Source organism: Bos indicus, chromosome 15 (assembly GCF_029378745.1).
Source record: "Bos indicus isolate NIAB-ARS_2022 breed Sahiwal x Tharparkar chromosome 15, NIAB-ARS_B.indTharparkar_mat_pri_1.0, whole genome shotgun sequence".
NCBI lineage: Eukaryota > Metazoa > Chordata > Mammalia > Artiodactyla > Bovidae > Bos > Bos indicus.
Window position 1 is genome coordinate 28,815,777 of NC_091774.1, and position 13,436 is coordinate 28,829,212.

At 50.8% G+C, this 13,436-nt stretch overlaps 1 protein-coding gene across 1 annotated transcript in view; it reads right to left on the minus strand.

Moving 5' to 3' along the window:
• Positions 1 to 13,436, minus strand: part of DSCAML1 (DS cell adhesion molecule like 1) — a 366,392-nt gene that overhangs the window by 339,681 nt on the left and 13,275 nt on the right. Inside the window, exons 2-3 of the mRNA XM_019975836.2 lie at positions 9,264 to 9,581; positions 4,755 to 4,901 (exon numbers count right to left, since the gene is read on the minus strand). Of these exons, the coding sequence (XP_019831395.2) occupies positions 4,755 to 4,901; positions 9,264 to 9,581 (465 nt within the window). The remainder of the gene's footprint in view (positions 1 to 4,754; positions 4,902 to 9,263; positions 9,582 to 13,436) is intronic.

A 13,436-nucleotide genomic window follows, 5' to 3' on the forward strand; every position in this document is an offset into this window, starting at 1 on the left:
AAGAACCCTCTAGCTGTTTCTCCTTGCTCCTGCTTCTCCCTTCCCCAAACACACAGGGTCCATCGTGCACTCCAACCTCTGCCAAGCCCCGATGACGACCCAGCAGCCAAGAGCCCTGCCCACTTGGACCAGGGAACTGCTCCAGGCTTGTCTTCCACACCCAGGCAGATACATCTGGTCCACACATCTGAGCAGTGGCCAAAACTCCCCACTGGGGCCCAGACAACCAGTCAGGATGCTGGGGAAGAGCATGCTGGGAAACTCCCACAAGGAGCCCGCATCAATATAATCAGGTCTGATGGAAATTAAAAGCTATTAGGAACAGGGCCGGATTTATCTTTATATCCAGTAACATGCATTGTAATGGTGATCATGCAGATGGGAAATTAAACCACATCTCAGCTTCACTGGAGGTCTTAATTTTAATTTATGTTTACACACAGCCTTTTGCCCTATTACCCCCCACTCCACACACTCTGTAGAGCCAGTTTACTTCAGACCAAGTTTCCCGGGAGAGAAGTAAGAGGTAGCACTCTGCCAGCTCCTAGGTGAGAGGCTCTGTGCCATTTTACATACATCACTGAAGAGCCCAATGGGAGGAAGTTGACTAGCTCGGGGGGCGGGGGGGGGGCAGGAAGGAGGAGGAAGAGAGGGGCAGGGGTGGTAGGTCGCTGGGGAAGGTAGCACTTTGGGCTGTCTCTCTAGCCTCTACCTATTTGCGCAAAGCACAGCCCCAAAGTGGCTCAGAGTTTCAGCAGCAGCTCCAGGAGGCTTACCTGCCCCTCCCAATGGGTACAACTGGAAAGGCCAACCCGTGAGCCAATACCAACCCACGGAGCTTGCTTAGGGCCTCGGCCTTTGATTCCTTCAACTGCCCTCAGAGAGGCATTGGAGGGCCCCCTCCTCATTTATAGGGGTCTGCAACCGCCCCTTCTTCCCAGAGCACCCATCCTCCTAAGGGAGATGTCTCCTGGGCCCTGAATTGCCCACACAAGCCTCTTGTTCCTCCTCCTGCTCTCTCACCTGTACCTGCTGGCCCTGTGGTTGAAGGATCTGAGCCCAGCCCTGCAGACCCAGAGATCAAAGTCAACACCATTCTCCCTGCTCCAGAAGCTGCCCCAAAGTGTCAGAAGAAAGTCACTCGAGCTCCTAAGGAAGTACTTCCTTAACCTCAAGGCAACCCCATCATTATATCTCCCCCTATCACCGTGAAATGGAGAAGGCAATGGCACCCCACTCCAGTACTCTTGCCTGGAAAATCCCATGGATGGAGGGGCCTAGTAGGCTACAGTCCATGGGGTCACTGAGGGTCGGACACGACTGAGCTACTTCACTTTCACTTTTCACTTTCATGCATTGGAGAAGGAAATGGCAACCCACTCCAATGTTCTTGCCTGGAGAATCCTAGGGACGGGGGATCCTGGTGGGCTGCCGTCTCTGGGGTTGCACAGAGTCGGACACGACTGAAGCGACTTAGCAGCAGTAGCAGCATCACCATGAAAAGCCGCTGTCCAACATCCCAGCTGAAGTGCACGCACACACACACACACACACACAAACACCAGTGTGGTATGGATAGCAAAGTATCCTGTTTTTATGAAAAAATCAATAAGCAATTTGCATTTTCCAAAATTAAAGCCTGGGGTGGGTAGACCCAAGTTCTGGCCCTTTATCTACAGAGCCTGGAGCATGCAAAACTCTACTCCTTCTGGTTCTCATGAATTCCTCTGCGAGGCTGTTATAATTGGCTGCATGTGCTTTGGGAAGTCCATCCCTGGATCTAAAGCGTAGCAGAGGATCTAGAATGACGCTGGATGGAGTTGGAGAACTGGGTAGTGGAGGAAAATTCTCTGAGGCTCAAGGCAAGGAAGAGGTCTATAGAATCGATGTGTACAGAGCCCAGCAGACTGGCATCTAGCCCACTTCCCTGATAATTATGCCCTTTGGGGCCACCAGCCCAGGCTTGACATCAAAGACAGCCCTGAAGCACCAACAACAGTGAGCCTGGGGGAAGCTCACTGCCTCCAGCTCCTCTACACAGGAACCAGGTTAACCTTCATCTGTCCTGTCTGAGATGAGCTTCTAACCACTTCACGCCCCCCACGCTCAGCCTATCCCAATGCCTCTGTGCATGCAGTTCCCACATTCTTTAACTCTCCCAATCATCCATTCACATATCCACGGGACATTTGGTGAGCATTCATCCTGTGATAAAAGGTGGTGTATTAGGAGCCAGAGGGGTGTGTACATGAAAACAACCCAGCTTCCACCCTTAGGAAACTCAGTCCGGTGGGGCACACAGACCCTGATACACAGAAACACACACCCCACAACAGGAGACAACAGGACAGAGAGCAGAATGCTCTCGCCCCTTATAATTACCATCACAGTCCCAGCCCTTCCTCAGTGTATGGCAGGCAGGGTTTGAAACATCTGACACATGAACTAGCTTCACTCTTACTTGATCCCTGTGAAGTAGGTCAATCATCACCCTGTTTTATTATTGTTGGGGAAAATGAGCCACCATGGAGGTAAAAGTTACCCAGAGGGTTGAGTTTCAAGCCCTGGCAGTCTGATCCTAGATTCTGGGATCTTAGTCATTACACTTGACTCAGTTCTATGAACCTTTCCCAAACACCAGCACTGACTTTTTCACCTTCCTGAGGCCAGGATCCCCCTTGTCTAAGGCACACAAGCCTCTGTTGTACTCAGAGTAACTCTTCTTGGATACATTTGTATGGGTGCCAGGAGGCAGTTCCATGTGGGGTTCAGGGCACAGGCTAAAAAAAACAGCCCTGGGTTCAGCCCTGCCCTCTGCATAAGATGTGTGACCCAAAGTCTCTTTACTTCTTGGAGCCTCAGTTTCCCCTTCAGAAAAGTGAAGGGAAAAAAATACACTTACAGATTTTTTGTGAGGATAAAATGAGGTCATATGTAAAAGTTTCTTAGCCCAGTGCTGGGCATATAGTAAACACTCAAAAATTATTATTATTATTTTAATGAATATAATTATTGGTCTATAAATTCAGGTCTATGAGAAAATACCACATTTCTTTACATCCTTTAAATCATCTTTCCATGTGACTGCTGGAGAGACAGGACATTCAATCTCCATCCTTACTGGGGCTTCCCCCAGGAGGCACCAAGGTCCAGGGTCTTTCTGGTGCTCACCAGCCTGTTGTCCCTACCTGCATCATCACTCTGGGTCAAAGGCTGTGTACTTTATGCTTCATTTGAATATAAGAACCCTATCCTCAGTCCCAGACCCCATGGAGCTACCCACAGCAGACCCTGTGAAGTCCGACCACTTCCTCCAGCCATACCCACTGAGCAGCCCGCAGCACCACCCTGCCTCTGGCATCTGTTTGTCTCCTGCTTGTTCACTGCCCTCCTCGGAGGCTCTCCTCCCCAGCCAGAACACCCATCCTCATCTTTGCTGTTTGCTTATGGTTTTACAAAAGGCAGGAAGAGCAGGTATCAAGTAGTTTCTCATTCCTGTACAAGATCTGAGACCAGGAGATATAATGGCCTGGCCATCGGCGTGGGACCGAGAGCAGGAAAAAGTTCCAAAGGCAAAACAAAAATTAATGTCTCAAAAAAGTATCACACCACCTTGGCTGTCAAGATGCTGAAGCACTGGTCTCCCAGCTCCATCTTGGAGCCACCCTATAAGGAGGAGGTTTAAAACTGTTCATGTCCAGGTTCTGCCCCTAGAGATTCTGATCTGGGATGGGGCCCAGGCACTGGTGTTTCTTCAAAGAGCTCCCCTGGACTTCAGCTGTATAGCAAGATTTGGAACTCCGGCTTTACAGGTGTCATGAACAGAAGTCTGTCTTCTTCAACTAACCTGCAGAACTCAAGCCAACTAGAACCATTTCCTATATCCCAGCGATGGGTCATCGTGCTGGAGGGGCACTCAGCGAGCAATCTGGTCAAGTGGAAAGGAAAGGAAAGGAAAACCAAGGCCCTTGGTGGAGAAAGGAAGAAACGTGGCAGGGCCTCTGCAAAGTACAGCAATGCAGGGAGAAATGCTGGAGCGATGGAAAAACCCCATGGTTTTGTAACCGGAGGCCTGGAGGTATTCTGAGGATCTGAGGTCCTCTCTTGGGGTTTCCAGACCTGTTTTCCTGTGGAAGGGACAACTCTGCATAGGGAAAAGGAACCAGCAACGAAGGGACTGCAATCACAGTGCCTCTAACAAAGAGAGCCTACAACATGGTATTAACCTCTTTCTCCAACTCTTGGCACAGCATGAGGCCAGCTAGGATTCTGAAGGGACGTCTAGGCAGCTCATGAAATAAGAGTCCCACACGCATGCTCACTCAAGTCTGGTCCCCTGAGAATCCCGGGAACATGGACCATGTACCAGCCTCTCATCCCTCCTCTCCCCACAGTCTTTCATAGGTAAGGTCTTTCAGCCTTGCCTCCCATCCCTAAGGCCATGGGCCATCATGGACCCATCAAAGTGTCAGGAAATAAGGTGAGCCCACTCCTTCCTGGGAGCAGGACTGACCTGTATCTGATGGGATCTTCGCGCATACAGGCCGCTGGCACATGGGTTTTCAATACCTCACACGGAGACGCATCAAGCCAAGACTGAAGACACTTTTTTGCCGAAGCATTACCAGAACAATAAAAACTGCTCGCCAGAACCAACCTCGAGAGCTGGGTGAGCTCAACCACCAACTCGGCTCCTCCGATTTTGCACCCCACCCCCACGCCCTTGCCTGGGCAGCGCCACGGTCCTTTCTTACCTGGGACGATGGCGACTGTGTCTTTCTCCCAGGACACAACGCTAACGTATTCCTGCACTGAAGAGGGGATGAGGCACTTGAAGACGGCCACGCTACCACGCATCGACCTTTGATCCTCCACCCGGACGGTGTAGGGTTCCCTGAAAACTGCAGACAGGTTGCAGGGCGGAAAGAAGAGGGGGTCACAGGCTGGGCTGGGACAGGGTGGGGGGCCTGAGAAAGCCACTTCTCAGCACCCCAGGCCTCACCCACCACCACTTCTTCTCCCACATCCCACCTGGCCCACCCAAAAGTTCCTGCCAGGGAACTCATTCCTGCCTTGTCCAGCAACCTCCTCCACTCCCCACCCTCCCTCAGAAACACCCAGCCTCCCTCTACAAGACTGTAACTCCACCTTCTAGCCCTTCCAGTTCTGGTGAGTTTTAACAAAGTGCATTAGGTTGTACAGGCCTGGAGGGCAGCACCTCCACCCTGCAATGGGATCATTTCAATAAGGGGATGGGTGCTTTATAAGGAAAAGTACCAGAACGCTTCTAAGGAAACCTCACCTTCCTACATTATTCCTGGGCCCAGGGTGGTAACGGTTTGAGGCCCGGTGACCATCACATGCCAAAACAAGAACCATGGGACACAATCTAACAATAGACGTTTTTGTATGCCACTTCAAAGTGAAAGGCAGCCTGGGAAAATATAGTTCACATGCACAACTTTCTGTAGGGCTCAGGGGTTTATAAGAACAATGAGAGAGAATATTTGAAACAGTGAAGATCTCTGAAAATGCGGAACGCCAGTGACATGGGCAATCTCCAAGATTCTCCCAAAGCATCCTTGCTGCTCTCTCCCCTGACCTGACACCACCTACAGCCTGACCTCCAATCCTGGTCCTGCCTTCAGATGACCCCTGCTTCACTGTGTGCAGTGGAGGCCTCCTGCCTCGGTCCCAGGGCTGGTTTCTGGGCCACTGCCATCTGCAGATGCTCTGCCTGTCCGGGCCCCTGGGTAGGCTGGACCAGCCTTGGGGTAGAGCTGAGGGGCCCGCCTCTGTCTCTCTCTGATCCTCCCCTGCTTGGCCTCTCCCCAGGGCCATTCTCCATCCTTCCATGTCTTCTCTGCCAAGCAGAGCTGGTGCAGCCAGAGCCCCACTGCCTCCCGACCTTGTCCCTCAGCAGGCACCTGGGCAGCGTGCCCTCCTGCTCTCCCTGCCATGGTTGCCAGGGTGATACTCAGGGCCCGGCAACCCCTCCGGCTGTGCACCTGCAGCCCCCGTGGCTTCATCAAGAGCTTCTTAATTGGCTGCTTTTCCCATCAGGCCAGCCCCGTCCAGTCCTCTCCTGGCCTTTATTCTTTCCCTCCCCATGGCTGTGACGGGAAGACGCACAGTTGAGATGGAGGAGAGAGGCGTGGAGGGAGGCAACCCCAGCTCCGTGGGGCTATGGTCCCCCCGCCCTTCTGTGCGCTGGACGTGGCACTGCCTGCGGATGCGAGGAGAGCACAGAGGAGACTAAAGAGAGGGAGCAGAGAGGAGGGGGAAAAGGGCTGCGGCAGTCCCCCAGGGCCAGCAGAGGCCCACGGCTAGCAGCATCAAACAAGCTGTCCCTGCCACCTCCTCTGAGCAGCGCTGTAACCCTGGACAATAGAAACTGAAGCCTCAGTTTCCTCATTCATAAAAGGAAACAATACCAGCAGCATGGAGCAGGCCTGGCACATGGAAAATACTACAGCAGTGCTGCTTGTCATTACAGCTACGCCTCTGGGATCAACTGGCAAGGTGACCTTGGGCAAGTGGCTTAACCTTTGTCTTAGTCACTTCACTGTAAACACCAGACAGGATTATTGTGAAAACTGACACCTGACCCAGTAACATGCAGGTAACAGGAAATAGGGCATCGCTTGCTCTTAGCTCAATCCTCCAGGCTGTGGAGGCCAGAAGTGGCCTCCAGACCATGGGCTCAGGGCTCCCAGTCCAGCACCTGGGTCCTCTCAGGGGAAGGGTGCTGCTCCCAAAGAGAGGGTCCACGGGGAGCCCCAGAGGAGATAGCTAAGCATGGCCCTGGCATGCTGAGAGCTCAGACTCGCCCTCTAAACAAACCAGCAGGATGAAGTCCGTGCTCAGTTGCTTAGTCGTATCTGACTCTTTGTGGCCTCATGGACTGTAGCCCTCCAGGCTCCTCTGTCCATGGAATTTTCCAGGCAAGAATACTGGTGTGGGCTGCCATTTCCTCCTCCAGGGGATCATCTTCCCAATCCAGGAATCGAACCTACATCTCTTATATCTCCTGTATAGCCAAGCAGATTCTTTACCATTGAGCCACTTGGAAAGACCAATGGGCTAAAAATCAGCTCTTTAAAAACTGCCAACCCAGCTCACCCCCTATATACACCCATTCCCTACTACTTGGAACTTCATACGTGTGAGAGGCTGCTGTAAGGCAGAAGGATCTTAATGCAACTGAGCATTATCTCACTGGACCATCACACAGTGATGAATGGGGTAGGTGCTGGCAATCAGCTTTGCAGAGGCAAAGCTAAGGCTCAGAAAGGTGTGTTTTGCACCTAAGGTAAGTTACTAAGATTCCCAAGAACAAAACAACTTTCCTTGAGGGGCTGACTCTTTGCTAGGCCAGGAAGTCAGAGCAGGATCCATCACTAGGCAGGCAGGTCTGGGAGACTTCCCTGAAAACCTCTCTCCTCTGCCCAAAACAATCACCAGGAAAGATGGTGCACCCAAGGTTGGGTGCCATCGTAGTGGGCTAGCTAGAACACTACCTGTCCTCTCCCACCCAAAATGCTTAAGAATCATTCACCAAACCTCGGTGTTTTATTACTATTTCAGGCACACTGCACAATGGATTAGAACACACCAGCATATCATGCGGAGAAGGCAATGGCAGCCCACTCCAGTACTCTTGCCTGGCAAATCCCATGGACTGAGGAGCCCGGTAGGCTGCAGTCCATGGGGTTGCTAGGAATTGGACACGACTGAGCGACTTCACTTTCACTTTTCACTTTCATGCATTGGAGGAGGAAATGGCAACCCACTCCAGTGTTCTTGCCTGGAGAATCCCAGGGGCGGGGGAGCCTGGTGGGCTGCCGACTCTGGGGTCGCACAGAGTCAGACACGACTGAAGTGACTTAGCAGCAGCATATCATGACATCCTAGTAAAGACTGGCTGATCTAGGCCACTGTCTTGCCTCCAGACCCAACAAAGAGAAATGAGACTTTCTAGTTTCTATAAAGAGACCAGTTGAAAAGCCCTCACTTCCTTGCCTCCGTCAACTCTTCCCAAGACCAAAATCCTTCACTGCTAAGAATTTTCCATCATGGGTTTTACCTAAATGTCTGTCCTCACGAGATACCTTATACTCAGATGTCCATCAGCAGTGGAATGGATAAATAAAGCGCAGGATGGTCAGACGAGACTCCATGGCAATGAGAATGAACAAGCAATATCTTTGCACAGCAGTAGAGCTAAACCCTACAAACAACAGTGAGCAAAAGACTCAAGAGAATATGTGCTGTAGGACTCCACTTAGATGAAGTACAGCAATAGCAAACATCCATCTCGTTAGAAGTCAGGACCGTGGTTTCCCCAAAGGGTGGAGTGACTGAAAAAAAGCACGAACAGGCTTCTGAAATGCTGATACCTTCATCTGGATATTAAACTTTGTGAAAATTCATCAATCTATATGCTGCTGCTGCTGCTAAGCCGCTTCATTCGTGTCCGACTCTGTGCGACCCCATAGACGGCAACCCACCAGGCCCAACGGTCCCTGGGATTCTCCAGGCAAGAACACTGGAGTGGGTTACCATTTCCTTCTCCAATGCATGAAAGTGAAAAGTGAAAGTGAAGTCGCTCAGTTGTGTCCGACTCTTCACTACCCCATGGACTGCAGCCTACCAGGCTCCTCCGTCCATGGGTGCACATTTCTTTTTATATATTCTATTTCAATAAAGGGTAGTTTTTAAAAAAAATAGAAAGTCACTGAATGTTTTTCATGAACCAAGTACTAAAATGAACATATTACTTAATTTAAACGGGTGTTATCTCATTGAACCAACACACATGGTGATGAATGGGTGGATGCTTGCATCAGCTTTGCAGGGGAGGAAGCTGAGGCTCAGAAAGGTGTTCTCTGCCTAAGGACACACAGTGCCCAGTTGCTCAGTCATGTCTGACTGTTTGCAACACCACGGTCTATAGCCTGCCAGACTCCTGTGTCCATGGGATTCTCCAGGCAAGAATAACTGGAGTGGGTTGTCATTTCCTCCTCCAGGGGATATTCCAGACTCAGGGATCAAACCCGTGGCTCCTGTGGCTCCCGCACTGCAAGCAGATTCTTTATCCCTGAGCCACCTGGGAAGCCTTAAGAACACACAAGCAGTGGCAGAGCTAAACAACACAACCTTCCTTGAAGGGCTGCCTTCTTCCCTGTTACACTCGTCCTCAGAATGGGTACTGCCCGCTCCCCATTCCTGCCCTGTAGGGGAGCCCGTGTCTGGTCCTCTACCTGCTTTGACGCGGATGTTGGGGCTCCGGATCTTGCCGGCAGCGTTCTCCGCTGTGCAGAAGTAGTCATTGTCGTGGATAAAGCTATTGAAGGCGGAGGGGGAGAAGGGGTAGAGCTGCAGCGTCCCGTTAGCGTGGACGTGCCGGATGTGCGGCACGTCATAGATGTCGTCCCCCGTGGCCAGGTACCATCGAAGGGCCGCGCTGGGGGAGCCCGCGGCCGGGCAGGGCACCACCACCCCCACGGAGCTGGAGAAGGTCACCTGCTGCAAGGAGTCATTTACAAAGTAGAGGCTGGTGCCGACATCTTCAAGGCGGGCTGCAGGGGAGGAGAGAGAGGAGGAGAGCAGAGAGGCTAGTTAGTGAAGCTAAGGATACCCTCAGGGTCCACAAAGGCTGCAAGCCGGCGCTCATTCATAAGATGTTGGAGCACCAGCCATTCAATAAGTACTGCTGAGCACTGACTATACACCAGGTACTGGCAAGGATGAGTAAGAGACAGTTCCCACCCTGCAGATGCTTCCAGCCTAGCACAGGGACGGCAAAATGTTGAAACGGCTCATTCTCCACACCAAGCCAAGTCCAAAGCCGTGGTCCACTCCCAGGCATCCATAGTATAAGAGAGACACTGACATTGCTTAGATAAGGGATGTTTATTGAGCACCTATTAGATGCAAAGATGTTCACACCCAGTCCCCCAGTCCATCTTTATAATCCTGAGAGGGGATGCCATGGTGTTACAGAAATTAAAATGGAGGAAGTCTTGTTCAGGCTTGAGAAGCAGGAGAGCAGGCCTCTGACCTCCCTGGACACTGCCCAGATTCTGTGCCTGCCTGGAAACACAACTAGTCAGGCAACATTTTAGATAAGAAAGGGTGTGGGTCTTGGAATTCTTGAGCACTTGGAGGGCAGGCCAACCCCCTGGGGTCTAACAAAATCTTATGACTCACAATGTGAAACAAATGGTATTATAAAAACGTTAAAGGAAACCCAGAGCTGCATTTTTATGCAAACTGATGATGATATCACTTTGTGGCCCAGGATTATAAGCAGGAACCCCCAAACTGCAATTTGCAGTCTCACCTATGGAGTGGACACATTGCCCAGGACCTTTTCCTAATTGGGACTCCAGATTGCTGTTACTTGGGACTTCCCAGCATGCCGTTTTAAGTCTGAATGTTGGTTGGCCCAATATGGTGGTGTGTGTGCTGCTGTTATTACTGTTTAGCTGCTAAATCATGTCGACTCTTTGTGACCTCATGGACTACAGCCCACCAGGCTCCTCTGTCCATGGGATTTCCCAGGCAAGAATACTGGAGTGGGTGGCCATTTCCTTCTCCAGGGGAGTCTTCCTGACCCAGGGATGGAACCTCTGTCTCCTGGATTGCAGGTGGGTTCTTTAACACTGAGCCACCAGGGAAGCCTGTACATGCTGTTCCTCTTCTCTATTGTTTCTCTTTCTCTTTTCTTTTAATGATTGTATATTGAAATTAAGTTAAATAATTCTCTATTAAATATTGAAGTCATGTATTTGTATGTAATGAGTAGTTTCTTTTGTTAACAAATCCTTCAAACCTAAAATGAAGTAAAACTTTTGGCAAAACATATGGCCTCTTTTTTATCATTCCCTTTTGGAGGCTAAGCACAGTTACGTGATTTGCCTGAGATGACAGAGCTAATAAGCTACAGAACTGGAATCTGAACCCAGTGCTCTCAACAGGATCTTAGCACACTTTCTAACACACCAGAGCCAAAAGGTAAAAGGTCTGAGACCATGTTCTAAGAGGAAAGGCTCCCAAAGTGGGATGCTGCCTGGACGAGAGAAGCTGCAGAAGACCCTGGGAGCCATCTTCCCCTCCGGAGATCAATTTGGAAAATGTGTTGTCCCAAGGGATGGGATGAGGACTGGTGTCACCATGAGTAGATCAATCCAAGCTTAGGAATAAGAGATATCACCGCCTCCCTCAGGTTCTAAAACCATCCCTGACACTGACCGACTATGGAATTCCCTTCCCCTCTCTGGTCATCCATTCCTTCACTCATAAAATGGAGGGGGGATCCATGAGACTGCAAAGATCCCATGAGTCTCTGACATATCGCCATTGCAACACTCGATCACACAGGTGAACATGCTCACGACAGCAGCTACCTGACAATGTCAAGGCCACCCGGCAAGCACAGCTGTCTGCAACACTCAGCCCAGCACAGGACTCGGTCTTGCCTGCCATTGTGGGAAACAGCCCTGCATGATGGAATCAGGACCTTCCCTCCCTACCAAGGAGCCTGCCTCCTTAGGAAGGGCCACCTCTCAGCAGGTGGAGGCAAACCCAGAGCAAGAGGGGCCCAGTCCCAGGTCTCCAGCTGGAAGCCACTCCTTCTCTACCAGCAAGATCAAGGAGCAACCAAACGATTCCGCTGCTTGTTTAAAGAACGTTGCAGGGGACCCAACTTGACCTCAATTTCCACAACTTTATCAGGAGGGGGAGGGCCTGCATCCAGACCATATTAATATTCTCAGCTTAACTCTGAGCCGAGCCTCCAGGGAGAATATACCGGGCAGCTCATTGAGGAAGGCCATTAAGGCTCATTGGTCAGAGCAATTCACATCAGCTCATAAAAAGCCGTGATGAAGCCATTAGCAGCAGAGCTGGAAAACACATCCCTGGGCTCCTTGCTGTGGTGTCAGGGGCATCCTCTCAGCAGCAAATGCATTTGCTATCCCCACCCAGCACTGCACCCTTATTGGCTACAGGGGAGCAACGGGATGAGGGGGGAACTGGGAAGCACAGCTTCCCTACCCACGTCCTCTCACTGCCTCCACTGTATCAGTCCTGGGGGTGGTGGCCAAGCAAGTCTGCTCTGTGCAAGAGGAAAGGGACTCTCAGAAGCCTGTCCAATTCACAGGGGCTTGGGTGTTCTCCAAGGCCATGAAATCATTCCATTCGCAAGTAAGCAGGCTAAGGCTTGGGAAGTTTCTTCTCCGATCCACTCTCCCCAGATTCCCGGAAGCCTGCTCACCTTCCAAAGGTTTCTTTACTGACATTCGATCAACAATTATTCACTAAGCACCTTCTTCCTGCCAGGCCCTGTTGTAAGCCCTTTACTTGTATGACCTCTTTTCATCCTCCCAACAACCCTATGAGGGAGATACTGTTATTATTCCAGTTCACAGATGAGGAAACTAAGGCACTGAGAGATCAAAGCAACTTTCCCAAGACCACACGACTGGTAACCAAGGGCTCCGGGTGCAGATGAAGCAACTGAGTCCAGAGTCTGATTTCTTAACCCTCAGATGGTGGTAACCAGTGCAACAATAAAGAGGGGGCTTATACCATTCTGGAAAAAAAAAAAAACACCCGGCCACCAACTTCCCTATTCAGCTGACCACGAGCAAGATTTATACATCTGCACACCTATGTGCACACACGCACACACATCCTGGGAGAGGGGCCCCTGTCAGACTCAACACTTCAGACAACGCTCAGCCTGTGGGAACAGGAACATCACTCTCGAGTTCTGGGTACTTCCTGAGACAACCTAGTTAATCAGACACACTCACCATGGCAGCTTTATGGATTTTGGAAGCCAAAATCCATCAAGAAACAGAAAGACTCTACATTATGCCTGACAAATGGACTTAGGAAGCTGAGAAAGATCTCTGACAGAGAGGAACTCAGGAACTGTCTGATTTAAGGGGCCGGGTAAGAAAATATTTAAGGATCTGTATGATGCAGCCCTCAGTGATAAGACCAACTGCAATAATACTAGCAACCATGGATTTCACTAACTGCGGGCCAGGCTGGGTGCTCTCACTTAACCTCATGACTCTCTTAGGTGATGTTGTAATTCCCATTGCTGTTGTTTAGCTGCTAAGTCGTGTCCGACTCTTTGTGACCACATGGACTGTAGTCTGCCAGTCTCCTCTGTCCATGGGATTTCCCAGGCAAGAATACTGGAGGGGGTTCCCATTCCCTTCTCCAGGGGATCCTCCCCACCCAGGGGTCAAACCTGCATCTCCTACATTGGCAGGTGGATTCTTTACCACTGTGACACCTGAGAAATATTCCCATTGCACCGATAAGGAAATTAAGACTCCAAGAAGTTAAGTAACTCACACAATGTAACCCAGAGTGTAAGTGTTGGAGGTGGGCTGGGACCCAACTTTGCCTGACTT